Source organism: Eschscholzia californica, unplaced genomic scaffold (genome assembly GCF_041429995.1).
Source record: "Eschscholzia californica isolate CP2 unplaced genomic scaffold, dmEscCali1.0.p SCAF_6, whole genome shotgun sequence".
NCBI lineage: Eukaryota > Viridiplantae > Streptophyta > Magnoliopsida > Ranunculales > Papaveraceae > Eschscholzia > Eschscholzia californica.
Window position 1 is genome coordinate 35,614,199 of NW_028238483.1, and position 28,000 is coordinate 35,642,198.

The 28,000-nt window shown below is 35.9% G+C and overlaps 3 protein-coding genes and 1 non-coding gene across 7 annotated transcripts; 2 read left to right on the forward strand and 2 right to left on the reverse strand.

Moving 5' to 3' along the window:
• Positions 1–1,819: 1,819 nt before the first annotated feature.
• On the reverse strand, positions 1,820–8,965 carry LOC147534127 (ATP-citrate synthase beta chain protein 2). Its single transcript, XM_086646088.1, has 17 exons — positions 8,493–8,965; positions 7,304–7,428; positions 7,074–7,176; positions 6,852–6,917; positions 6,643–6,766; positions 6,380–6,514; positions 6,119–6,179; positions 5,960–6,036; positions 5,036–5,191; positions 4,335–4,463; positions 4,107–4,239; positions 3,885–4,012; positions 3,578–3,683; positions 3,405–3,481; positions 3,180–3,250; positions 2,353–2,637; positions 1,820–2,145 (listed from the first exon to the last, which is right to left on the reverse strand). Exons 2-17 carry the CDS (start codon positions 7,401–7,403, stop codon positions 2,070–2,072), a joined length of 1,827 nt encoding a protein of 608 aa, XP_086502214.1. The 5' UTR covers positions 7,404–7,428; positions 8,493–8,965; the 3' UTR covers positions 1,820–2,069.
• A 1,811-nt stretch (positions 8,966–10,776) lies between these two features.
• Positions 10,777–10,848, reverse strand: TRNAP-UGG (transfer RNA proline (anticodon UGG)). Its single transcript has one exon. It is a non-coding gene; the product is annotated as a tRNA-Pro (tRNA).
• A 909-nt stretch (positions 10,849–11,757) lies between these two features.
• On the forward strand, positions 11,758–17,419 carry IREG3 (iron-regulated protein 3). Its single transcript, XM_086650888.1, has 14 exons — positions 11,758–12,411; positions 12,744–12,969; positions 13,092–13,155; positions 13,951–14,075; positions 14,176–14,265; positions 14,375–14,551; positions 14,631–14,705; positions 14,884–14,985; positions 15,066–15,183; positions 15,283–15,429; positions 15,578–15,684; positions 15,772–15,885; positions 16,387–16,688; positions 16,937–17,419. The coding sequence occupies exons 1-13, from the start codon at positions 12,236–12,238 to the stop codon at positions 16,678–16,680; spliced, it is 1,815 nt and encodes a 604-aa protein (XP_086507014.1). The 5' UTR covers positions 11,758–12,235; the 3' UTR covers positions 16,681–16,688; positions 16,937–17,419.
• A 645-nt stretch (positions 17,420–18,064) lies between these two features.
• On the forward strand, positions 18,065–23,180 carry LOC147534130 (uncharacterized). 4 transcript variants are annotated; one of them, XR_015228361.1, is made up of 3 exons: positions 18,761–21,086; positions 22,304–22,605; positions 22,846–23,180. XR_015228361.1 is itself a non-coding variant. In XM_086650889.1 (2 exons), exons 1-2 carry the CDS (start codon positions 18,941–18,943, stop codon positions 22,333–22,335), a joined length of 2,178 nt encoding a protein of 725 aa, XP_086507015.1. In that variant the 5' UTR covers positions 18,065–18,940; the 3' UTR covers positions 22,336–23,180. The 4 variants fall into 4 exon arrangements, 2 of the variants coding, with proteins under 2 accessions (XP_086507015.1, XP_086507017.1); XR_015228362.1 differs by having other exon boundaries at positions 18,832–21,086; positions 22,315–22,605; XM_086650889.1 differs by having other exon boundaries at positions 18,065–21,086; positions 22,304–23,180.
• The last annotated feature ends 4,820 nt before the right edge of the window (positions 23,181–28,000 follow it).

The window sequence follows — 28,000 nt, forward strand, 5'->3', positions numbered from 1 at the left end:
AGAAACAGATCCAATTAATAAACAGTTTAAACTACCAACTTTGGGTATTATTCAGACCTAGTTATTACTACAAGATCCACATCCATGCACATAGTGACTATTCTAAATGAACCAAATGATTTTCTAGTACAACCTTTATTGCTTAATGAGATCAATAGAGTTAACCAATATAATAAATAAGTTGTGCTTAATTTGTCAGTTAAATCATGTAATTATACAAACGATTTGTTTCCTTAGCTTAGATTAATGGGTTCAATTTTACTTAACACACAGCCAAGAGGATTAGGGCTCCCCAATGTAGACGGGAGTACGGGACAAAAAAAATCTATGTGACCTAAAATTAGTGGGTAATTTCCAATCAATATTATATTTCTTAGGAAGTTAGGGGGCCTATAGCCCTCTTTGTCCATGTATGAAAAAATTGAAATTTTTCTAAGACATAGAGATTCGAAAAAAAGCAATTGGGACTGTACAAATAGAATGAGAGAGGGAGAGACTAAACCAATGGTGAGAGCTTTGATTAGTCCCGTTCGCCTTCCTTTGAAATCCTTAAAAATACTGTTCAAAATTTGATCTTCATTCTTAAGATTTTCTACCTTTCTTTTCATTCTGAACGGGAACTGATGTTAGATTAGATCGAGATGTTCAGTAGTATCAATGTAGATGAGACACTTACATAAATAGATACAAAGGGGACGGAGACAGATAAATCTAGTAAAAAAGGGTTGGTAAGTAGTAACAAATAATGGGTGGGATTTGAATTCTTTCTCTTGTTATTGCCTTGACAATTTTAGGAGAAATCGCCTTGACAATTTGAGGAGAATAGTAATTTATTTCTTAATATGTTTTGTTCAATAAAAGAAAACCATGGATGTCAAAACAACTTTCTAATACCACAAATAATAACTTCCCACAGGTGCACTCCAAATTAAAAGTAATTATTTCTTTTACAAAAAAGTAGAATTTAAATGGTTTTTGATTCATAAGAAATTAAGAGTTTTTTTTGTTGAGCATCAAAAATTAAAAAAATTAAATTAAATTAAGAGTTGAGGCCCAAAAGTGCATATATCTATGAAGTTTTTTTTTGTTGAACTAACTCTATGAAGTTATACATGTTTTTAACTTCAAGCTCACAAACTTGATAGTCTGATGATGTATAACATTCAATATACTTCATCAAAAAAAAAAAATATACTCGTCCTCAAACACCCTCTTAATATCAGTATAGATGAGTTTCAAAAAAAAAAAACAAAAAAAAAAGATCTTACACTTATTTGAATTTTTTGTGTTCAATGTTTTCGTACTCAAAACTCTTAGTATCAGTATAGATGAGTTTTCAAAGGATCTTACACTTTTCTGAATTTTTTGTTGCTTCATAGAGTGTTGGTTTTTGGCTTAGAGGTGATATGACACTTGTCCAAATGGCTGATTTTGATTGATTTTGAGTCAACACTTTGTTTAAATGGTTAAAGTGTTGACATAAATTCTAAAATCTAAAGAAGGTGGAATCCATGGTTTATTGAACTTAGGTTATTAAAAGTATAAATAATGTAACAAATTTGTCGGATTTTAGACATCTTTCATGTTGTTGGACTTTAAGCCTCTTTCATTAATGGTTTAACTTACACAGTTATCGTACTTGTCACATCTTCATGATACATCAATGCCTTGTAACAACTAACGTAGATTGTAGTCGATTTCTTAGGGAAAAAAAGTAGCAGCTTCTCTGCTAACTCAAAATCCAGAAATTCTTCTTATTGAGGGGTAAGAGGTTTAGTCTTTTACCTTAGAGGTCAAGGGTTCCAGACATGTTCGACAATTCAAAAAAGAAAAAAAATCTTCTTATTGTCAAGTAAATGTAACTACCTGATTCAGGAACTTTTCATCTTTCAGTTATCACTAAATTAGCTAAAACTAAAAACACAAATTCTGCAGTAATGAGTACAAACACCAATAAACAACGAAAAGGTAGAAAAATTGCAAACAGGAAATAGAGGATTGGGATGATAAAAGGAAAAGAAATAAGGAGAAGTGGGTGGAATGAAATTAGAACTGCTGCTAATTTTGGATCATTTGGTGTAAAGTACGTCTTCCCATGGGTGTCGGTACAATGGTTGTTTCAATCTCTTCTGGTCAAATGTGTGCCTGTAATTACAACGTAAAATGATCATAAAATCAATTATGACAGAACAATAAAGAATCAAACAGATTATGGAACTTATAGAAAGAAAAAAATTCTCTTATTGTGGAAATAGACCACCAATGAACATCGGTGGTCATTTCTGGTGATAGGTAAAAACAGGTTGGGTACTTCAGGCAATATAATATATGCATATATGTAGTTCAACTTACCCGATTAGACCGATGGAACGGGCTAGAACGAAAAGCCCATTAAGATATCCTATTTCGACGATTTCGTCAATCTCTGGCTTGGTGAACATTCCACTACCAGCAAGGAGATCCAAGAAGAGAGATCCAATGGCACCATCGACATTAAGAACCAAGTTGTTTGCCTTTGATAAGGTGTAGGTTTCAACTTCAACGGCATATTCCATGTACTTTACAGATGGGAAATGAGTTCGTGCATAGCTTTGTAATAGCTCTACTCTCTTGTCCCTGTTGTCTCCTCTCTTGATCCTTTTCAAATTTAAAGAAAATGATGCTTCTCAATTTCAGTTAAGGACGGAAAATATCTAAAAATGGCGATGAATTTATGCGTTCAGTATGAAACGAACTTCGCAATACTATAAAATGTAGGTTTGAACCATCTAAAAAAATCACATTTCTGGAGTTGCAAAAGTGAATACTTCAAATATCAGAAGCGGGTTGGTTGATTGTTCAAGGGTCAAGTTCCACAAAGGTCAAGAGATCAAAACACTCTACCAAACATCTCTTCTCTCAAAGTGTGTGTGTGTGTGTGTGTGGGGGGGGGGGGGGGGGGGGGGGGGGGGGGGTGAGCGCTCTAGCTCACAGCAAGAGTTCCATGGGTTTGGGCTTATTAGATACAAGTCATAAGGCTACCGAGTGAAACTATTGCAACCGGTGGTCCATGTGTGTAGCTAGGTCCATTTACAGAGGTCCGAAGGCTCTAACTGGCCTTTAACATAATATATAAACAAGACCTTTGCCTATATGAGAAAAAAAAGGATGAATACTTAAAACTTGAATAAACATCTTACCTGTGTCCAATTCCAGGTACACGAATACCCTTCTTCTTCATATCTTCAACGAACTCATAAGGAGTAAGACTCTGCAAAGATTAACAGCAAAAGAACGTGGCAAGGTTTTTAGCAACTATTATCTGATTCAACATATAACTGGTAGTATAACATAAACAAAGGAAAGTAATGCCAATTGGCTTTCAGTTGGAAGCAGACAAGCTTAATACAACTATGACAACTCACTCTATCATAAGCATCCTTGAAGTATCGTGCAGCATCATCAATGGCACCTCCGAATCTAGGACCAATTGTAAGTAACCCTGTTTAAGAAAAAGCATTCACCTTACATAATTTGTTCAAGAACGTAAAAGTTAAAACAATCAAGTACAGTTAGCAGATGTCATTGCCTTATTTACCTGAGACGAGGCTGGAGACTAGATCCTTTCCAGCCCTTGCTGTAACTATGGTATTGTGAGCACCAGAGACACAGGGACCATGGTCAGCACATAACATTATGCAAATCTGACCAAAAATCTTCTTTAGTTAGAGAATGTTCAAAAAAAAAATTCTGCCTTCGGGGTGAAAATGCTTCACCTTTCGGTACTAGAAACATAACTACAACAGGAATTGAGGCGAAACAGAAGTCAAAATCGTAAATGAAGAAAAATTGTGATAGAAAAGAGTCGTATCTCACTCAAACTTTGATTGATATGTGAAGCCTACCTCAATAAATTGTGTGCAGTAGCGGGGAAGACTACGTTTGAACCACAAAAGAGAGATAACATCACCCACGCCATAACCCTGTTCAACAATGGAGGACATCGGGACACCAGCATAACATGGCTCCTCACCTGAAAATATGAATTAAAAGAGGAGTTTAATACAATACAACTCTTGACCAAGCCATTACTTGATTGAATTCTAGAACCGAAGGTTCGATCATACCTCTGTCATCAGAAATGGTGGAAATAATATGAGTTGGAGCCCGAACTTTTCCACTTTTAATTGCAATGTTTAGATCCTCGGGAATTTGAGGAGGCTTAATTTCTTTGACTGGAGTAGTCTTTCCTTCTTCAACCTGTTAATAGATGTGCCATTAATTGTAAAACGTTGTTAAAAGTTTGCTGATAAGTTTAGTACGCAAAACAAGTCACACTGTTGGTAAACCCATACTAGTTTGTCAAATGTCTCCTTTATTGCAGCTTCGAGTGCTTCAAATGATGTGGGAACAACAGCTCCCGCGTCTTTTAATGCTTGGTTCTTTGCTTGCGCTGATTCCATCTCACCACCACTTTTCGCACCCTAGTTATATTATAGAAGATAAATCAGGAAGGCCAAGGTAATATAATACAAGAGGAAGTTTCATAACTAAGTTAATAAAAACTTTTTGAAACAAAGAGAAGGGGACAAAAAAAATTAAACAACCAAAAAGAGAAACACAACCTTGTTTTGTTGGAAATACAAAATCACGAAAACTACAACCAACCATGTTTTCCCTATTACATAAGTCAAGAAGAATCGGAGATATATATATCAATGAAAGAATATCAGTGAAGTTGGAAAACCTTTTCAGATATCTAGAAAATGTTGTTGCACAAAGAGTGGTGTCATCTTTTTCCGGAATCAAAAAGTTTGTATCTAACAAAATAAATGTTCAGGTGACAGAAACTTTACTGTCGGCAACCTTTTCCCTTCTTCCATACTCTTTTCATCAAGATTTAAACTACAAATTTTAAAATGTGATTAGAAAGATGGTGGAAGCACGTTCCTGTTTTCTGTCAGAGCTGTAGGAAAAAAGGATAACAGGCTTCACCTGAGCAGTTTCAACAGTTGAGAAATGATCTTCTAACACTTGCATAGAGATAGATACTTACAGCATGACCGAACTGCACTTCTGACTTGAAAAGCCGGGCACAGGTCCCACTAACCCAAGCAACAACTGGTTTATTGACTTTACCCTGCTTTAAGGCTTCAACCAAAGAGTACTCGTCTCTTCCACCCAATTCTCCTAGTACAACCATCATTTTGACCTAATTAAGATCAAAGGTTGAGATTGGAGAAAGAGAAGAAACTATGTTACTTACATTTCCAAAGGAGAAAAAATTACATCACTAGCTGACCCACCCCAACAGAAAATTTCTTAGAGATAAAGAACTTAAACAACTTCATAATATGAATATGCAGGCGAACATATAGTAACACTTGGAGAGCTTAAGCTGAGAAAAAAATAAGGAAGAAGAATATGGTAAAACAAACAAGTGAACTAACTACTCCTTAAAGTTACCCAGTCAATGGCTTGTTCACTTGGGCACTTGAGGAGCCCTTTTGGCGGTTCTACTAGGATATCATCAAAAGTTCGATTGTAAAGAGCTGCCTATAATATCTATACTTACGTAGGTGATACCTGGTTACATGATGTTTCTTAGGGGAAAAGTTACAACTTACAAGTCAACATTTAGTGTTTACAAGGCATCAAGTGAGGACTATAAATTCTGCTCAGGCAGTTGGTAAGGCAAGTTGCTCTAAGGGGATGGTTGAGCAGTCAAAATAGATCCAAGATTGAGATTCGCAGTTCAAAAACCAAATATGAAAATAAGATTGGATCATCTGATGACTACGATCAAGTATCCACATGCACCGCTAACGCAGTACAACAGGATTAATTCTCGAGTATCGGTATTATGTATTATGATGAAATGTGAGCAACTTTTTTCAATATTAAAGTGATAACAACCCTATAAAGTTTACATGCGCTCAGAGCACCGCTAGAGAAAGATAATGTTGTGAGCACTAATCACCTGTGGAATGTTGTTAAACCGCAGGATATGATCAGAAAGAGTTGAGCCTGGGAATACATCTCCTCCAATTGCTATGCCTGTATAGAAGTCAAAGATAAATTAAATCTATTAAAGCCTGAATCTGCATATTATAAGACAGTAAGAAATACAACTAGCTACCTTCATATATTCCATCTGTTACTCTTGCTATAGTGTTGTAAAGTTCATTAGACATGCCACCCTGCAATAGTAGAAAGAAAGTTTTAGATCTCCCTATAGTTTGTCACACTGAAACAAAATTTAAACCACTAATGCTGGTATTTGACCAAAAGCAATAAGTTTTTATGCCAATATGTCCATATAGACATAGACATATGGTTCGACGTGATCTCTGGTTAGAATCTACAAATTTTCCATAAAAAGGATGGGATAAATACGTACAGACTTAGACACAAATCCAACGGATCCAGGCCGATAAAGCTTGCATTGGATTATGTTGTCAATTGTTCCAGCAGTGTCACCAATCTTAAAGGCTCCGGCTTGAATGCCTCCAACCGTAGCTGGTCCAATTACAACCTGAACATGATTTAAGAATGAAATCAAACACATGATAAATACTTTCAGAAGGTGAATTACTCATTGGGTTTAATCCAAAGATATTTCCAACATAATCCTTACAGTCGGGTTTACCCATTTTGTCTCACCTTATTATTTGCCTTCGCATATGCAATCAATTGCTTGGTATCTGACTCTGGAACACCTTCAGCTATTATAGCTACAACTCTAATGGTGGGTTGTTTCAAAGCAGCCATGGAAGAAGCAGCGGCACTGCAAATGTACCAAATGAAGTGCTTTTAGTACAAAAAGGGAAAAGTTTTCAAATTTGTAGATTAGTACACAGATTGCAACAAACCTTCTAAATGATGCAAAATTGATGAAAACATCAGCAGTTGGATGTGCAGCACAAGCTGCCTCAATGCTGCAGAACAAAGAAACAAAAAAAATAGTGAAAACTTAAATTTCAGAAAACACATAAAAACGTCATGCGGCACCAAGTTCACAATAGCAATTTAAATGCATCTTTTCATATAATTTTTTTTTTTTAGAAAAGGAAGGGAGATAAACAATAGTATACGCTGAATGAACAGGAATTGCAATTTCCTCTTGACCGAAGAAGAGCTTCTGAAATCCCTCAGCACCAGGGGTAATAATTCCAGCAACAGATGGGGTTTCTCTCCCTGGGTAGGTACAAGGTTGAAAATGAAAGTTAATATGATCCGTATCCAACAAAAGATAACGATGAAAACTTTAATTTGGATGCTATCTCGGAAGGAATCAGAAGTAACAAAGAGAAAAACTCTATACCACAAAGGAAGTCAAAATCAAGCATCCGTTGGATAGGAAGTTGCTTGTAGTTGTAGAACAGTGCCTGTGTGGTGCGGGAGAATAGTTGCCCGGTAGCCATGATGTACAAAGCCACTCACTTATACCTGCCACAGATGAGAATTAAGTTTTCAAACTAGACCACACAGTTCCAATTACACAAGAACTCCACATAAATAAAATGCTTAAACTTTGGTCGAGAACCCAAAGTAGGTATCAAATTGCAATAAGTAGGTTTAAAGGGGGAGAAGGGTTTAGGAGCATCACTGATTAAGATTATTTCAAAAGATACAAAAGAAATTGGATGAGAGAAGTAAATGTGGTTTTCTACCCTTGAAGTGATCTGTTAATTCAAACACTTCTTTTTCTCTCTAACTCTGCCATTCCCCCCCCCCCCCCCCCCCCCCACCGAATTCGTAATTCTCAGCTCATTAAAGTAATTTGCTGATCCACCTCATATGAGGTAGAACTTTTACACAAACCAGTATCCTTTTTCGATATCGAATTCATTTTCCAAAAGAAAATTTATAGTCACTTACTTCTCTACAAACCTATGACCAAAAAACTACTTATATCAACCCAAACAATAACCTAACACCATTCTAGAGATCTAGTTACCTACTCTAAACTTTCGAAAATATAATTGAGCTGGTTTAGAAGATTGCAATAATCATCTAGTCCACCAGTTTCACGGATACTACTGGATCTTGAACTTGCCAACCAAATAGGTAGTCAATTTAGATCAGATAATTCATCAAATCTAATTGCCAAATGGCCCAAATAAATCAAAGAATTTGAACTCCAACATTTCACAAAAATGTGAAGAAAATGCTGGATTATACCTCATTAAACCATTATTTAGTAATCAGAGTATCAGATCTCGTACTCAAAATTCAACCTAACACGAAAATTAGTAATAAAGAAAAGATCAATGCTAAAAGAACACATTTTTTATATCTATAAAAAAAGAACACATTTTCATAAGAAATGAAAATCAAATGATCAAAAATTGCAAAGCTAAGTTGATTCAAAACTAATCTCTCGATCTAAACTTGATATTAGTACGAAATTGAAGGAAAAAAACTAAACCTAATGACCAACGAAACGAGTTTAATTAACGAGTAATTCAAATCAAATCAGGAAAAGACAATCAAAAGGATTAGTAATTAACCTGAATGGAAGATCAGCAGATAATTGGGGGAGAATTTTAAGTGAGAGAAGGTGTCGGAACCCACAAGGCAGTTTAAATAGAGAGAGAGAGAGAATTGGAGGCAACGGAAGAGAGAGAAACACAAAAAAGTAGAGAGAGAGAGAGAGAGAAAGTGGGAGGGAAGAGGATGGGGGTTAAAGGTTTGTAAGATAGTCACGTGGCGCATGTTAGTTAGCTCATGTTTGTTTGATTTTACAAAGGTTGAATTTTTTTTACCAAGGATGTAATGTCCATCTTAACTTCCATACCAGTTTTTCCTCAACCACTCTTTATAGCTCCATCATCATAGATTCATATTAATGTGTATTTACATAAGTTATATGAAGGTGTTCAATTAATGTCATCATATACCCAAAATTTGGCTATAATGGGAGGTGGAAGCCTCAAAGATTTTGCCCAACTATCTAACTCAGATTTCCATCCAATTTCGACCTAGATTTGTCTCTTCTATCATTGTTAATCAAATATAGTACTCTCTATAATGGTTTTTGATTTATAGCGAGACAAACAACTCACCGACCCATTGTCTCCTGTCTCATTTATACTATAGATGAATATAAATTGTATTTCGTTAGATAGTTAGAATCCCAAATCCCAAGTTAGATTCTCCATAAAATTAACAAACTTTCACAGTATGAGACTAACGATATTATATACTCCACACTAACGATATCAAAAGTTTTGATGGAAGATTGGCATTGTAGTTGTTTTAGTTGAGTAAATGTGAAGTAACAAGAATGACAAACAAAGAAGACTAAAACAGTTGGTGGTTAGGTGGGTGGATTGCAAGATTTAATGTGAATTTATTTGAATGGAAATTTAATCTATTCTCTCAAACTAATGAATTGAAAATCCTTCCTCTCTCTGTTCAAATTATTGAGGTCTAATATAAAAAAACACCCCATAGTTTATTAGTTTGTAAGATATGTCAAACCCACACTATACATGAGAGACAAGTCATTTGCAGATATAATTGAAGGTAAAGAAGGAAGATTAGGCGAGACTCTATTTGGTAACGGACGATTATGAAGAGCGTTCCGTTAGTATCTGTCATTGTCGTGGCCCCTTCGACAAAATTATATTTTCAACCCTTCCTATTTAAGTAGCTTAACATTGAAATAAGAAAATTCACTCTTTATAACATTGTGGTGGTCAAGTATATGATTCTATCTCTTATAAAAAAAAAAAGAGTATATGATTCAATCGTGTTGGTTTAATCCTTTCCTTATTTTCGTATAAGACATTCTTACGACCAAACTTGGTAATTACTTCTCCGGTCAAAATCATTTACCTCAATGGCAATCACAATCATCATTAACATTTTCTAATATAATAAAGTAGAATACCAACCATTAGAAGGTGATCCCCACCTCGGCTGTATTTCAAATTCAATGGGAGACAAAATAGAATCGTTCGCAAATAATTAGGTTTAACAAAAAAATCGGAGATCATAAAATGGTAAAAACCTCAGACATATTAGAGTGAACACTAAACCATAAAAGAATTTGCATACAACTAGGTTTAACAAAACTATCTCAGGGCATAAACATGCATAAATCCTAAAAATGTGCAAGTGGAGAGTTCAGAGACCTACACCTTTTGTTCAAGTTGGTTGACCAAAAAGAAATCAAGTAATGAGGAAGACCGAAATCGACCATATGCTAATTCTACTTGTTTTGGTCGATTTGTTTTCCTTGTTCCTAACATAATGCAATAGTAGGTTGCACCGTTAAAAATTTAAGGCAGTGTCAGTGACTCGTGAAGCTATAGAAAAAGGCAACCTGAAGAGTTGTAACTCAAGGCCAATTCTTTTTAAAAACGACACAAAGAGACTCGAAGATCTCAACAAACCTTTCTACAATTAACATCAACCACCAGTTTCCACTGGTAAGTAGCATTTCAAAACTAATCAAACCAGTCAAGCTCTTCTTCGATTGAGTTCGATGACCAATTGGGTTCAATCTAATCGCGTTTAATATACTACCGGAGTATAGGCATACCATGTATAACACAAATCCCATACTGTGCCATTTCGTGGTCCACCCAAACCAAAACGAAGCGAAGTATTAGAAGATGATAAAAAAGGGGGAATTCCGAGAAACCCAAAGCAAGAACCATGTACTCGGGGCCTCTCCCTGGACTGGATCAATAGGTGAGAATCAGAGGTAAGTGTGCAAAATTTTGGTGTTCTTAACACCTGAAATTAGAGCTGAGGAGGAAAAAAAGCGCACAGGACATAAAAAATGGGGCATTCCGAGAATCGAACTCGGGACCTCTCGCACCCAAAGCGAGAATCATACCACTAGACCAAATGCCCACTTGATGTTCAACATTCAAAACAAAAAAATTTAATAAGAACATCATACCTCTCACACTCTACATAAAATTAAAAGTTGTACTTCTTCTCTAATGATTCTCTTAATATGATATTACAAAAATCACTCAATTTTGGAATTTAAAGAAGATACACATCCTTTTGGCTAAGGCTCTCATCTCGTGGGATAACTATTACGAATATAAACTTTTTTATTTGATAATTTGGTATATTTAGTAAATTATTGGATTATGAAATTTAACTATGACTCTACGAGCATACCTAACCATGGAGCTTGTACTCCAGTGGTTTTAAACCTCGTGCAAAATCCAAGAGGTTTTGAACCGAGTCCAAGGTCTTACTTTCCCAACTTGACCCTTGCAAGTTGTTGCTTCAAGAGTAGCCTTATATGGTTGAGTAGAGATGTCCAAGATATCATATTGTTCGCCATGAGGCACCAGTTAGTTCACGTAAGATTATTCTCATATTGCCTCTATACTTGAAGTTTTTTTTGGTCTGACGAACATCTTTATCTTGTTGGATGACTTAGATCACTAATGACCTTGGGCGGGGTGGGCGCGTTGCTCGAATCACCCTCATGATCAACTCTAAAGCCGAAGAATCTCTAACCAAATACAAATTGTTTACTCAGAAATCACACTTCCGGTACCCAAGCTAAAACCTACTTAAATAGTTACCCTTAATGCTAAATGCTCTGAAAATGAGACCGACTAAGGGTCGACCCTTAATGCTAAATGCTCTGAAAATGAGACCGACTAAGGGTCGAACGTCGACGTGAGGTGCTCCTATTGAATGAGCCATTTTCTCTCAACTTATACGCCCCAATGAAAGCTGGTCACATAGTGTTGGACTCTATTTTTTGGGCCATTTAGCATTTTTTAAAATAGTCAAGGGTGTCATATTTCCTTTCTATAAACCTACTGAAAGAAAGAGAGTGAATTCAGATAACACTTGAAATCCAAGTGAAACAACACAATAGAAACATTTCCCAACCGCTTAACCAACGACATTTCATCTGTAATCCAACGGTTTGTACATCGGGACCACCCTATCGCGTAGAAATCCAACGGTTAAAATACAATAAGTGCTGTATTATCATCAAACACGCTAATTACTGAAACACCACTAAAATGGTGGAAATAATATACGGCTGATATAGGATCAGATAAGAAGAAGAAGACCCAGAAGAGCTAAATAAGCCCTTCTTCTTCTTCTTCTTCGTATATTCAGTCGCCATTTCTGATGAATTCAAGTTCTTATTATCTTTTTCTCTCTCTAAAACTCATTTTCTCTCTCTAAAATCTCTCTCTGAAAAGGGGGTAGTCTGTATGATTAAGGAAGAAGAACGTAACATCTCCTTAAAACCAAGATGGTACTTAAAACATCCATGGGGTTGGTTATCATTTCTCCCCCATATCCTTCTTCTTCATCTTCGTTTCTCTCCACTTCTCTACTCACAACTTATTCGTCAAAAGTTCTCCCTCGATTTTCCCGCTGTCGAATTTCATCTCGCCATTGGTTCAATCAACCCTCAACTTCTCCCAGGTATTATTCATATCAGTGACTGTATTCTGTTTTAATATTCAATTATGGGTCAATTCAGGATTTTAATTACCCTAATTAGAGTAGAGACTAGTAACATTATAACTGAACTAAGCTATTTTTGTATGAAAAGCTTACAATTTAATCACAGTGGAGCACTGTACCTAATTTATTCTGATGTTTGTTGTTATCTAATTTGGGGATTTAATAGTGGCAGGTTTCAAATTTGGGCAAAAAAAAGTTGAAATTTGATTTTTGGTAGTTGGAAAAGTTTGATGAAATTCATTTATTTGGTTATCTATATGAGTTTATGAGCTCAATGTGTTGTATTTCAGGGTAAATAACTTAACAACGAGGTGTTCTTCAGCGAATATCGATGTTAATATTAATCATGTCGCTATAGAGGATGAATGCCAAGATGATTCATCATCATCTGTATCTTCTGGGTCATTAATCCCCATTGTTCACTTGAATCACCTTAGTTCAGATATTCTTGAGGCCGAATCTGTCAATCTACTAACTGAAGATACTTATATAAATGATCTCTTGACTACATTGCCGGTATGAATCTGAATTATTACCTATTATTGATTCATGTTATCTTTTGGTATTGAGTCCTTGTTCGTATTTTGCTCTTTTAGATTAACTAAGAAGATTTTGTACTTTCGCCTATCACCTTTCAGGTTTTGTCTGAGGAGGAACAAAACGCTCTTGCAGCCATTCCAGCTCATCCTGCTGGTTTATATGGTGACAGCTCTATTTCTATTGGCTTTGTAAAAATCAATCAGTAGGAATATCTAATAACCAAATACTCATATATCTCGTTACAACTTGAAACTTATCGTTCATATGTAGTGGTTTACCAGTAGAAACTGAAGTATTAGCTTTGAGGATACATAGGTTCTGTAGACATAGCGGGACTTATCATTTCGTGGGGTCTTATTTAGGATCTTCTGGAAATATGATAATTAGTTTATTCGAGAATAGAAGCGTGGTGTACTATAAACAAACTAACAAAGATAATGAGGCACGGTTGGATCGCCAGTATTGTGTCATAGTGTACAATATGGATGCCTTTTCCAGTTTGAAAAAGTATTTGGTTCATGCTCTTGAGTTGTTGTGAAGCTCTCTCTTGAATTTGGTTGTCCACTTCGGTTAAGTCTTATTTTCACCATTTGATATTGCCTAGATTCACACCTTGCCGACCATTGGTAGGGGAGCCATGATTGTGATCCATGCTTATTGACGTTGGCATGGATTTTTTAACAGTAGAGTGCCAGCGTTCTGGCTTTCCTGTTAATCATTTATGTTTAGTTCAAATGTTCAATCAACTGACGCTAGCCTTTATTAAGATTCCTACATTAATAGCTCTAATGCATGAATTCCCATGCTTGAAACATCATTTTCTTTGACGTCTTAACTTCACAATTTATAGTATAATAAAATAGCCCGTCCAATATCAGTATTGAGTGAAAAAAGCAATTTTTAATCTATTTTGAATCCTGCAAAGCAACCATTTGACTAGATATATTGTACTTTCAGCTTTGTATGCTAGTTGCTTAGCTGGTAACTTGGTGGAGCAATTGTGGAACTTTGCTTGGCCTGCTGGTGTAGCGATGATTCATCCCAGCCTTTTACCAGTGGCTGTCGTGGGTTTCTTCACTAAGGTACATGATGGCAGGTTTTATGTGTTATATCTTTTTTGTGGTAAGAGTTATACAAAATGTCTGGAAAATAAGAAATCCTAACGAACTCCATAGTGAACAGTTTGGAATATTTATCGGAGGACCTTTGGTTGGAAAACTTATGGATCACTTTCCAAGAGTACCAGCATACAACTGTTTGAGTACTGTCCAGGTAATTTTTTCACTTGAACTTCTCTTGTCGTTGAGCATACCCCTTAACTTACTTTATAAGTTTACTGCTTGTCAAAACAAGACTTTTACTAATTCCTTGGTTCTGTCAGGCAGCGGCACAGTTGTTATCTGTTGCTATGATAATTCGTGCTCATACTGTTTCTTCTCTCCCTACATCATCTGTGCTGCTACAACCTTGGTTCACCGTACTAGTATTAGCTGGTGCTGTTGAGAGGCTATCAGGCTTGGCATTGGGTGTTGCCATGGAACGCGACTGGGTTGTGCTGGTAATTCCATTTCAGATACATTTTTGGTCCCTTTTTATGTGCAGATGAATTTCATACAAACAGAGTTTTATTTGTATAGTTAGCAGGCATGAACAGGCCAATTGCTCTAGCACAAGCAAATGCTATTATCAGTCGAATAGATCTTCTCTGTGAGGTACTAATGTCAATAAGATCGATTAGTAGATATGGTTTTATCTTGATGTAATTGGTGGTTTGTTTTTGTTTCTCTATTATCTTCTCTACATTTGAAGAAACAAGTAAAAAAATCAATTTGATAAAATATTGTGTACTCATGAAAATTTCTGAAATAAGACTATGTTTCATGGTGACAGATAGCTGGAGCATCCCTCTTCGGCATTCTTTTGTCGAAGTATGACCCTGTTACCTGCTTGAAGCTTGCTGCTGGCTTAATGATACTCACTCTTCCCGTTGTGGTAATTACGTTCTTTGTTACCCGCTTAATGGTTCTCTCTTGCCATCTTTCTAATCTCCTGATTCATTTTCTATTTTGAAGGTCTTTCTTATGTGGCTCTGTAACAAAGTTTCATCCGGTGTTCTTGATCGCTCGAAATGTCCCCAGATCTGTGGTAGAACTTTTGAAGGAGCACCTCTGTCGGTTGATGCAAATTTAGGTGAATATATATGATTCTGTAATTTATGGTTGGTATATCAATTCAGCCTCTGTTCTTCCACATTATCTTTTAAATAAAAGTATATTTTGTAATAATTAGTTGAAAGAGGTGTGGATGCCATCAAGCATGGGTGGATGGAATACAAGCAGCAACCTGTTCTTCCTGCAAGCTTAGCTTACGTACTCCTGTACTTCAACGTCGTTCTTACTCCCGGTGGCTTAATGACAGCATTTTTAACCCAGCGTGGTATTTTTTTTCAACATTGTACCTTTATGTTACCATAGGAGATTAGGAGAAGTAGCTTTAGTATTAAAAAGAAAAGAAGAGCTAGCTTTGTTGAACTATTATCATTTCTATCTTCAATTCTGAATAAATTGTGTTCAACATTTAATAGGTCTAAACCCCTCTATTATTGGTGGGTTTAGTGGATTGTGCGCTTTCATGGGTGTGGCAGCAACATTCATCTCTTCAGGCCTAGTGAAGCGGCTTGGCATTCTTAAGGTTGTTTCTTCTGACATTTGTCCTTTTCGTTATGTTGCCTTATTTAGAGCCTAATCAAGGCTAACAAATATGACCTGATGGTGCCAGGCTGGAGCAGCTGGACTAATCTTGCAGGCTTCCCTTCTCACATTAGCTGTTGCTGTGTATTGGAGTGGTTCTCTTTCCCAGCAAACACCCCTGCTTTTCTTCCTTTTCTTGATAGTAAGTTTTGTTTATGACTATCTATTTTCCTGTAGCAATGGAAACTCAGATACCATTGGCACCCAATTGATCTCTCAAATATATGTGGCCAACTCAAATCAAACAAATATTTAGTCATTTTACCTTTTACATAACATGAGAATTTCATATCCTAAAATCATGAGCTGAAGCGTAATATAAACCACATGTAGCATCATGGGTCATGGGTATTAGCCGATTTACCATCTTTTGACGAATTGTAAACTCTAGTGTCGTTAGTTAGTTAGTTAGTTAGTCTATGTTCTTTATTGTACTAATATATCATTTCTACGTTATACCTTTCTTGTATTACAAGACTTCATCGAAGTCTTAATTTGCGGGAGGCTTCAAATCCTAATCCTAGAGGACCTAGACTAAACAACTTGATTGACTAACTTATGAGGGGTTTACTTTTAACAAAATAAATAAATTATGAGGGGTTTGTGTTTTCTCATGATATTGTTTTGTTTCTTTTATTTGTAGGTATTATCAAGGTTGGGTCACATGTCATATGATGTTCTTGGGTCCCAAATTCTTCAGACTGGGATCCCAGCTTCAAAAGCCAATCTTATTGGGACTACAGAACTCTCTGTTGCAAGTCTTGCAGAGTTTGTGATGTTGGGAGTTGCAATAATTGCGAATGATGTTTCTCATTTTGGTTTTCTAGCAATGCTCTCCCTCTGTTCAGTTGTTGCTGCGGCCTGGATGTTTTGTCGATGGTTGGTGAATCCAACAGATGAACAAAGAAAGCTTTTTTCCTTCGATCCCCAATTTTGAGTCTCAATGTATGACTTTCCTTCCTCAATTAAGTTTATCCTTTTTTTATATGCTGAAGCTTCATTTAGAAGGCCATTACATAAAAAACAAAAGAGAAGACACATGCTTGCCAACATTATATATATATATATATATATATATATATATATATATATATATATATATAGTGTTAGCATTTTTTTTGGCGGCTGCGTCTACCTTAAATTATATCAGTTTATCATAAAATTATCTAACGAAAGATCTCTTGTGGAACCAGCTATATGTAAGTTATCGAATTTATTGTGCTGTCGACTGGAAGCAGTTTGTATATCTCTTGTAAGCGCGGATGGGGCTGCATATATTCTTGCTAACAACGATCGAACAACATCTGTCCATGTCTCTGTTGGATCAGAATCTTGGGTGTTTCATCTTCCACAGGCCTACATGTTACATTGAAAAGTCGTTTACTATGAAGTTACAAGATTCATACCTATGGAGATGAGCGAGCTTTATCTGCTAATGATGGAGTCCAAGCCCTAGTAGAATGGGCTTTGTTAGAACATTGTATAATCAACTTGATTCATTCAACAATTCTTTTAATTACATCATATCCGGACTTTGTTTTTGTATTTTCTTTGAAGGTCATTGTAAGAAGTGCAATACCAAATTTGCCCACAGTTACTGTGCAAAATCTTGAAAATTGAATATGTATATCATAGTTGATCAATGTCACATAGTTTAGCTTTTATTGAGTTAAAAAGTAAAATTGTTGTCTTCAACCTGGAGCTTGCTAGGAAACTGGGTCAAGGACAGTGGGCTCATCTTTTTTGCAGGGCTGAGCTTGTTGCAGGTTGTACCAGTAAGATAGAAGATCTGAAATTTCAGCCTATAGAGGACAGTTATAACTTTTCGGTAAGATGTAAAGATTCATGATTCTTCTGAATCCAATGGTTTGACTCATCCTCGATGGGATTTTCTCTGCAAACCTGCCGGGGTTTTACTAGCCTGAAACCTTTCTCCACTAACCAAATCGTCACTCCTTTCCACTGCCAAGCATTTCCAATATCTCGACCGAAGAGCTGTTGGAAAACTTGAGGGCTAGCCGTATGTCACGCCCATAAGTTTCTGGTTGAAGGATGGGTCAATGACATGAGCATCTGTGACACCATCTTCCTTGGTGGAGACCTACGGAGATAAATTCTCAAGGTTGAGGTCATTAGAATTGTTTGGAGAACTCAAGAACAAGCTGGTAGGATCTCAGAAATTCTAAAAGACTCGGGAGAACTCAAAAAAGACCTGGAGGATTCAAGAGTAGTCTGGAGCTAGGATGTGGGTAGAGACTTCTAGAAGGATGTTCTAGAATTCTCCATGAGTCCTAAGGGCGAGTCTCGCTCATTTGCATAGCGTCTCAGAAGTAATCCAAGGGTTAGAGAGTCCAAAGTGTAAGTGACTTAGGAAGCAAGCTTGTATATAGTTTGTACTTCAGAGTTCTTTGGTTGTAGAAGAGTTCCTTTCTAGTTTCTACCAAGTGATGGTAAACCTTTTGTTCTTGCTAGTCTCTTGAGCATGTAGTTGCTTATAATCATGGTTACTAGGCAAACTTAAAGAAAGACTAACTCGTGATCGACTTGCGTCAGTCTTGAAGCATAAGTTCTATACTCGTAATGTGTGACAGTACTAAATCATCATACTTTACTCCATGACAGGAAGGTGTAACATCTTCTAAAGCCCCCGAAATGAAAGCAACCAAAGCAAGAGCAAGAGGAAAGTTCTAAAGGCGTCTCAGATTACGCTGGTAGGTACCCCAGTTGCAGAATGACGACCACAAAATTGGTTTCGGAAGGGTGGTGCCTACAGTAGTAATATGGGACCGCGTTAGATGTTCCTAGAACCTAACGGCGTAATTAAACTTTGGTGTCTTTTAAAACCTTCCGCCCTTTTTGCCTCGGCTGCCCCTTTCTTGCCACTCCAGTGGACTTCGGACTTGGGTAATCTGAGGGCATTCGTACTAGCCTGAGTCTATGTTATCAAGTCCAACACATCTTACCCCCGGTTCGAGTGTCCTTGGTTTGTTATCTACGAGTGAGGGCGGACGAAGCGTAAAAGAGGAAGCTTTCCTCGCCATATAGAAGCACCCTAAAATTTTCCCGCCAAATCGAGTCCATCGATTGCATAGCTTTTTTTTATCTCCATATATATAAGAATGTACGAGGAGGGTAACGTTATAAGTATAAAACAAGTGAAGCCCTAAAATTGTTTCAGAGCTTTTGGGTCGATTCCCATGGCAGCAGCAGTGTCACCAGAACCACCACCACTTGCTCGGTTAATTTTCTCTGAAAGTGATTTCTATGTATCAAGTAGCGGTGATACTTGCCGAAGAAGAAAGTGCATCGTACCAGAGAACAGTCATAAATCGATTTGGGAAATTGTTAACCCTAACCCAGAAGAAGAAGAAGAAGGAGAATGGTTAGTTATCTTCTGCGTTGAATACGAAGATGACGAGGAAGATGATAATAATTACAGTAAGGATGAAAGTTGGGAATTAGGGCATTGCTATCTATGGAATCCAGATACTTGTGAGAAGATTGAATTACCTAGTCTGCTCCAATGGATTACTACTACTAATGATTCCGATTTGGAGAAGCCAGCAGCTTATTTTCTTAGTCGATGCGTTCTGTCTTCTCCTTCTTCTTCGTCTGGTAATCTTCATGATGACTCAATGATTTTCTTACTCTTTAGTTTTATTAGAAATAATGAATTATTATCAAATGATTTGGATGAACGGGTAAGACATAGTTATTATCACTTGCTTCTGTTTTGCCGACTTGGACAAGACAAATTTTGGAGAACCCATAAATTGGAAAACTTATGTATTCAATCTCTTTTTTGCTCTTCTGATAGAGAATTATATTTATTTTCTTCTAATTGGCAAAATGTCAAGATGGAATTATTTGATGAAACCCTAACTATAAGGTATTCTAAATATGTTCGGCCAGTAAATCCATTGTGTAATCCATTCCAAATAGTAATTCTGAAATCTGGTGATGATATATTTAAGGTTATTAGATATTATAATACTGGACTTGTCCGCGATAGATTAATCGATATACATATTTATGAGATGGATTTATCTTTACTTGTTTGGAAGAAAGTTACAAGTTTGAATGATCATGTACTCTTTATTGGTGAAAATGACACGACCGCTTCTTGTTCGGCATCCCAACTCGGTCTTACCAAGGGCTGTCTTTATTACACAGAAGCTGGGAATTTGTATAAATTTGACCTTGAGGACAACAGTATACACCTATGTTCACCGTATAAGGATGGTATTACTCCACGGGTGAGCTGCTCGGTTTCCGCCTGTATGACTTCAAAAACAAAAGATTGGTTAGTTAAGAATGAAGAAGATAAAAATGAGAATGCTGATCAGGGAAAGACTGGAGGTGAATCAGAAGTTGTAGATACTCTGAATGTTCTTAATGGCGACATCTTGAAGTCCATAGCGAGTTATTTAAACCCGATTGATTACATACATTTGCGTGATGTTTGTAAAACTAATCGATTGGCAATCCCTGCATTGGATTGGAAAGTTTCTTCTATTGATACCACATCTTTATCTCCGTGGTTGGTTTTATGTAACAAGATATCCCCCATCTACACTATGATCAACCCAATGCATAATAATGAGAAATATCTTATGGACCTATCTGCATTTGGATTATCAGGTGCTTCGATCCGCTATTCAAAGGGCGGTTGGCTCCTAATGTCTAAAGGCGAGAGAAAACTATTCTTCTTCAACCCCTTCACGAGAAGGAAGATCAAACTTCCTCACATAGAGCATGAGCATGAGTATGATATTATCATGTCATTCTCCTCAGTACCGACTTCTTCAGACTGTGTCATTTTTGCAATTGTTACATATATGCTTCCTAGTATCAAAATCTACACCATTAGACGGGGACAAAAATTTTGGCGTGGGAGCATATGTAGGAATTCTGTGGGACCTCCCTGGGGATTGCATCAGAATTTCGAGACATGTCTTAGCAATCCGGTTTTCTTTGCTGAAGGTTTTTATTGCTTAGATTTGCAAGGAAATTTAGGTGTTTTTTGTTCTAAGGGTGCATCGGGTTGGAAACTTATTAAAACACTTAAAACACCATGTACTTCATTTACTCGGTGTTTCTTGGTGGAGTGTGATGGAAATCTTTTATCAGTATACATAGGCAATCTAGGAGGGAGGATTAGGATTTTCAGATTGGATTCTCTTAAGAAGAAATGGGTTAAAGTTGAAAGTTTGGGGAAGCATATGTTGTTCATAAGTGATACCACATGTCTCTCTGCCGTCGCTTCAGAAGGTCGCATGGGGAATAATGTATACTTCTCTAGATTTCATGGTGAGGGAATTTTATTCTATTCTTTTAAAACAGGTATGTGTCATTCTGTTGGGAGTCAGCATTCTCTTGAGAATTTCTACAACACAAAAGAACAGCTAAATTGTGGTTGGATTGAACCCAATTGGTCGTCAAACACGGAGCAAGAGAAGCTTGACTGGCTTGTTTAGTTTTGTGTTTACAAGTTCAATGCTAGTTTACAGTGGAAACTGGTGATCAATGATATTTGTAGAATGTTTGACTGACATCTTTGAGTCGCCTGGTTGTGTCGTTCTGTATTTCTTGTATGTTGCACTTTTGTGTTATTTTATGGTGTATCTATCCATGATATCTCCATTCCCTGAGCTTAGTTTTGTATATTAATCGGTCTTATATTTTTTGTCAATCTAATACATGACGTTCCCAATTCAATTCTTTCTTTTTGCTATCTATTTCCGTTTGCCTGTTTTGATTCTTTCAATTGGTTAGGTGCCCCTCTCTTTGTAAATTTATCCCATACAGTCTTTAAAACAATTATGATTTGGACAGAATTTTTGGAGCTCCCATGCTATATCAACCTTGTAAGATCTTCTATATGTGTATGACATTATTACAGCGTGCAAAAATTCCTATGTCATATCGGAATATTATTTCTCTTGTGGGAATGTCACATATGAAAAACATGGGGATATCTACATACTATAGTTATAGAGGGAGGCCATTGTCAATGACAAAGCTTGCTTTTAACTCATACACCATATGATATTTTTAAACTTTGAATTTGTACGGTTTTAAGTTAAATCATCCCCGGGCTTGGTAATACTGGGTTTGCATCTCTTGGTAGATGGCAAGTCCTTGACCTATCCCACACTATATTAGAAAATAGTGGCATCTCTTTTGCGTCGAACATTGACCCATCCTGATTTTTCCTATGCACTTAATGTAGTGTCTCAGTTCATATTTTATGGTACATGAAGGGTGCCGTTTTTCTTGAATTACAGATATTGTCTACATTATACCTCCGAGAAGAGTAGTATTTCTCTAATCCCTAATAGTTTGAGATGCTTAAAATCTCATAAAACCTGCTTTAACTTTTGACTAATCTAATATTGTCTACATTATACCTTTCTTGTATCACAAGACTTGATCGAAGTCTTAATTTGCAGGACGCCGAAAATCCTAATCCTAGAGGACCTAGACTAAAGAACTTGATTGACTAAGTTATGAGGGGTTCATGTTTTCTCATGATATTGTTTTGTTTCTTTTATTTGTAGGTAATATCAAGGTTAGGTCACATGTCATATGATGTTCTTGGGTCCCAGATTCTTCAGACTGGGATACCAGCTTCTAAAGCCAATCTTATTGGGACTACAGAACTTTCAGTTGCAAGTCTTGCAGAGTTTGTGATGTTGGGAATCGCAATAATTGCAAATGATGTTTCTCATTTTGGTTTTCTAGCAATGCTCTCCCTCTGTTCAGTTGTTGCTGCCGCCTGGATGTTTTGTCGATGGTTGGTGAATCCAACAGATGAACAAAGAAAGCTTTTTTCCTTCGATCCCCAATTTTGATTCTCTATGTATGACCTCTTTCCTTCCTCAATTAAGTTCATTCTTTTTTATATGCTGAAGTTTCATCTAGAAGGCCATTACACAGAGAACGAAAGAGAAGACACATGCTTGGCGACGTTGATATATATATATATATATATATATATATATATATATATCATGTTAACATTTTGTTGGTGGCTACATCTACCTTAAATCATATCAATTTATCAAAAAATTGTTCAACGAAAGATCTCTTGTGGAACCAGCTACATGTAAGCGGATTTGTTGTCCTGTCGACTGCAAGCAGTTCATATATCTCCTGTAAGTGCGGATGGGGTTGCATGTATTCTGGCTAACAACGATCGACCAACGTCTGTCCATGTCTCTGTTGGATCAAGAATTTTGGGTATTTCATCTTCCACAGTCCTGCATGTTACATTGAAGTGTCCTTTACTATGAAGTTATATGAGTTTACAAGATCAATACCTACCGATATGAAGATGACAGTATATGACTTTGTTTCTTTTAATAAAACATTGTATAATCACATTGATTCATTCAACAATTCTTTTGTTATATCATATCCAGACTTTGTTTCTGTGCTGAACTGTTTGATGTTCATTGTAAGAATTGCAATACCGAAGTTGCTCATACAGTCACACTTAGTGTGCAAAATCTCGGATGAATATGTATATTATAGTTGATCAATGTCATATAGTTTAGCTTTTATCTGAGTTAAACACCAAATTGTTGTCTTCAACCCTTTGCAATGAAACTGTGTTAAGGATGTGGGCTCATCATTTTTGCAGGGATGAGCTGGTTGCAGGTTGTACAAGGACACAGACTAGGGAATAAAGGGATGAGCTGGTTGTCTTCAAAGCCATAAATTTTTGGCATCTCTTCAAATTTCCTATATGAACTTGTAGTTGTGTGTTTGATTAGGATGAAGGATTCATGAGTCACCTGAATTCAATGGCTTCACACGCACTCCATGGGATTTCCTCCTGAAAACCGGTCGGGCTTTCACCAGTCTGAAACCGAGATTGGTTCCTTCTTACAGCAGGCCTTCTAAATTGGATAAGCGGGTTTATAACAGTATTGAGCTTGAGAGTAAAAGGTGACACTCAAGAGCTTTTTATTGGAGCGCTATATATGCTAAAGCTAAACTAAGAAAGTGTCTTGATTGCCCCTCCTTAGTTTACGATTATTTATGATAAGGAGTGCCCTTATATCACTATAGACAGATGGGAGCGGTTCTCCTGTAACCATAATGTCACTCCTCCCCACTATCTCCCATTTCCTACATCTCAACCAAAGAGCAGCTGAAAAACTTTGGGCCAGCGGTAGGTGTACCACCCCCTAAAGCCCCTGAATGCAGAAGCAGACGGCAGAATACAGGCAACCGAAGCAAGAGCCGTACGGAAATTCTAAAGGTGTAGGCCCGTAATAAGTGGAAAATATGGTTGTGGGAGAGTGCCTGCATCAGTAATCTAGGGCCGAATACACTTCAATGCTCAAAAGTTAGTGTTTTTTTGCAGTTCTTAATTGAAGAATTTAAAGTACGAATTTAGAATGTAACATTGGACCCCATTTTAGGACAAACCTCGTATGCATATATAGATTTGGATGAGTTGAGGCGATGTACGATTGAAATGGTGCGGCGACTAGTCTTGATGATAATCACGTGTTGATGACCAATTAGAAGATAATATCATGAGTTTGTCTTCTAATTCTGTGTCTCCTTCACCTTTTCTTCTTTCGTCTTCCATTTCTCTTCTTTTTTTTTCTATTTCTTGTCAGTATTTCTATTTTTCTTTCTAGCTGGATTTGAAGCAGGTTTTGATACAATGTTGTTGCCACGAATCCCCGTCACCATGATATTCCGATCAGACCACCATATCTTCTGAGGGTTTTGTTAGTTTCCTCCACCTTTTTTTCCAATCTTAGCATGAAAGAAATCTTTTTGCACTTTTCGTAATCTGTAATTGAGCACGAAAATAAAATCTTTTATAAATACGGATACGCCCAATACATCGAAACTCATAGCCCACCAAGAAAGATTGAACTTCATTCTTCCTCAACTTTACTATATGATCTGTAAAAAAATTTGTAATAGGATTCGTAGTGATAAATAAAGAACTTAATCTTTTTGTAATCATTGGATCGGTCGCGAAACCACCCAAATCTGCTGACTTAGATTGGTTTGGTTGGTTTGGATACCAAATGTATTTAATAGCAAATTTTATAGCAACTTCAAACATATAATGAGATCTGCTGTAAATTTTATTAATACCATCATGTATCTCTTGTTAGATAAAGTCTAATTCAAATAATTAAATTTCTAAAAGATTTATAACCTTCTTAATTACCACTAAAACAATTAAATAAGTCTTAAAACAAACCGATTAATACTTCATACCAGATTACGTTCTACATCCTTATTTTCTATTGATACCTTACTTATACCCAACTTAATAGGCGATTAATTGATATCTTTTCAAAATTTTAAGATCTAAATTACTTATTAATGTTAATTAGATTTAGAAATAATCAAATAAAATTAGTGGGCAAATGAAAGAATGTCGTAAGATTTCATTTTTTTTTTTGGTTTGTTTGTTACGTCTATTGTCTTATTTGAACTATGGCAGACGCTAAAAATCAATATGTTGATACCCTTAATGATACTCAATTTTAATAGGTGATTAATTGATACTTTGCAAGTTCTTAAAATCCGAATTATTTATTAATGTTAATTATACTCAAATTACGTCACTTGAATTTAATAAATATTATAAATTTAATCAAAATTTATTAACAAATTTTATTTAATAACATATTTTAATAATAAATATTATAAATTAATAACAAAATGAATATTCAAATTAATAATCTATATTGTAGATATGTGAACAGTGAAGCTTGGAAAACTCTTTTATAATAGAGTTTTCTTTGGAACTTGGAAACCTCTATATATATGAGTTGGGCCTACCGTTGACCTGTCATGTTTCGCAGCTTCCCGAATGGCTTCTACTTTAACTTTTCTCATTTAGCCAAAATTATATACACCTTATTCATCGATCTTTTGACGCAGTGAGAGTGTATCTTTATCTGCTTAAATTTGCGCCGTAAATAAAATATACGTTAATTCAGATAAATAACCTGAAGTACAAAAGTTGTAAGTAAATGATACCAAAATGTAAGAGAGTGTGTTTAAACAATTAAACTACTTAAACATAACATTAGTTAATTGGTAGACAAATACTTACCAAAACCCAATGTAAATCACCATACTAGAATCTAAACAACAATAATCAATTAAAATTTTTAAACATTAAAACTTACAAAGAAACATAAAAGTAATGAATACCGAGAAATGTTGATACCCTTAATGATATTCAATTTTAATAAGTGATTAATTGATACTTCGCAAATTTTTGAGGACAAAATTACTTATTAATGTTAATGATATTCAAATTATGTCATTTAATTTTTGACTTAGTTAAATATTATAAATTGATAAACAAAATATATTAATAATAAAGTTATAACAACTTTAAACATAAAACAATAAAATTTATTGTAAATTTTAATGATTCGATCATCTATTTCCTATTAATAAGTTATAATAAAATTTGTTCACAAAAAAAAAGTTATAATAACGTTTCATTTTTAAATTTTTGTATAATATTGGAACCAAAAACTATTAATAAGAGGAAATGGGATATTTAGTGTCGAGTCAAAGAAAAATACCGCCATTAGCATTTGAGTCAAGAGTTTGTCCGTTATAGGGTCTGAGTCACAGACTAACCGTAAACCCAATTGACTAGAGACGGTCGTTAACAATCGTTAGTCTGTGACCCAAACACTAATGCCGGTACTTTACGTTGACCCTAAAACTAAGTATCTTAGAAGTAAATTGTAATGCAAAAGTAAAAGCATATTGATCAATCTAGCAAAACTACAATGTAATTTTAAAACATAAATTTTCATCGAATTCAATATGTCGATTGTAGAGGGAACACGCTTTACTCAATACTTAAATTTGCGTCCTCAAATTTTTGCGTCTTTCTGATACGAAATTGTTGTACTAGTGCCTTAAAGCATAAGATTTTTTTCCCTACAAATTCTTTAGATCACTTTCTTTTTGTTCTCATGACACTCAAATATTTTTCACAAATATCACATGGACATAATTTTCTTACCGGGCGTTTGATAAAGTTGCTCTCTGGAATCTCGGCGGGCGAGTTCTTACGACTATTTCCTTGATACATTGAAGGGGGCTATGCTAAGCAGTAGATCCACTACAGTGACATATGCTAACACAACTTGTCTTTCTACCAATGGTAGGTTGTGGGTGGCCATGACTCTCTACTAGTGGGTTCGTCGGTCATGGTTCATATCTTTCGCAAGGCTAACTACTATCGATAGTGAAAGATCTAGCTTAGGACTAGGCTCCACTCTACGTTTAACAAATTTTCAAATCTGACAAGTTCTCCATTGAAATGTATACACTCCTGAAATCCACAAATCTTTCACTAATTTTCCTTAAGACGCCCATGTTTCAATTATTAAAAGGTAGAGTTAGCGTTAGGGTCAACGAAAAAATAACAGCATTAGCATTTGGGTCACAAACTAACGGCTATTAACGACCTTTTCTAGTCCACTGGGTCAACAGTTAGTCTGTGATTCAGACCCTATAATGGATAAATTATTGACCAAAATACTACTGTCGGTACTTTTCTTTGACTCTAACGCTAAATACCCCAAAAGAAATCTAGGAATTCCATTTGATCCCTGTTTGCTTTTGGATTTTGATGGGAAGAGTTGTTGGTGGAGAATATAGGAACTTCTTCCATTTTTAGCCTCCCAAGATTACGATCGCTCCCCTAGATAAAGGCTTGCTTTGTTGATGCCTTTATTGATACCCAACTTTAATAGACTCTCCAGTTCCTCTTCATCTCAATCAAATCGTGAAATCTCTCTCTAAATCTACTATCATTCGAAATTTATATCTCAATCTAGTCGCAGTTCTCATCTCTCTTAGTTGATCTCTCTTAAAAATTCTAGATTTCAATCATTTTCACCCAAAACTTAGCTACTTGGATGTTTATATTCCGAATTCAGTGTTTGATGGAAAACCCGGTGATGCAATTCGCATTGTAATTGAATTTGGTCGTGTGTGTAGGGAGCCCAATTCGGTAACTTTTGTGCTTTTCTTAATGCTTCTTCTGATATATTTGATCTATACAAAAAAAAGTATACAAGAAGCCCTTATCAACTGATCCCTATTTTCGAGACTTTCAACTAAAGTTTCTTACAACTTCTAGCTGCATTAGAATTCGGAAACAAGACATGATTAAGAGTGAGAAGCAACAATTTTGATAAGTACTAAACATCATGAACCGGAACAATTAAATTAAT

Excerpts from the sequence above, each read along its gene's own strand:
- LOC147534127 (XM_086646088.1), bottom strand. The coding sequence starts at position 7,403 with ATGGCTACCGGGCAACTATTCTCCCGCACCACACAGGCACTGTTCTAC. Across the intron at positions 6,767-6,851 it reads AATTTTGCATCATTTAGAAG|TGCCGCTGCTTCTTCCATGG; the intron begins GTTTGTTGCAAT and ends GTACATTTGCAG. Across the intron at positions 3,684-3,884 it reads ACTGCACACAATTTATTGAG|ATTTGCATAATGTTATGTGC; the intron begins GTAGGCTTCACA and ends ATTTTTGGTCAG.
- IREG3 (XM_086650888.1), top strand. The coding sequence starts at position 12,236 with ATGGTACTTAAAACATCCATGGGGTTGGTTATCATTTCTCCCCCATAT. Across the intron at positions 14,706-14,883 it reads GAATAGATCTTCTCTGTGAG|ATAGCTGGAGCATCCCTCTT; the intron begins GTACTAATGTCA and ends TCATGGTGACAG. Across the intron at positions 15,685-15,771 it reads AGCGGCTTGGCATTCTTAAG|GCTGGAGCAGCTGGACTAAT; the intron begins GTTGTTTCTTCT and ends TGATGGTGCCAG.
- LOC147534130 (XM_086650889.1), top strand. The coding sequence starts at position 18,941 with ATGGCAGCAGCAGTGTCACCAGAACCACCACCACTTGCTCGGTTAATT. Across the intron at positions 21,087-22,303 it reads ATTCTATTCTTTTAAAACAG|GTAATATCAAGGTTAGGTCA; the intron begins GTATGTGTCATT and ends TTTTATTTGTAG.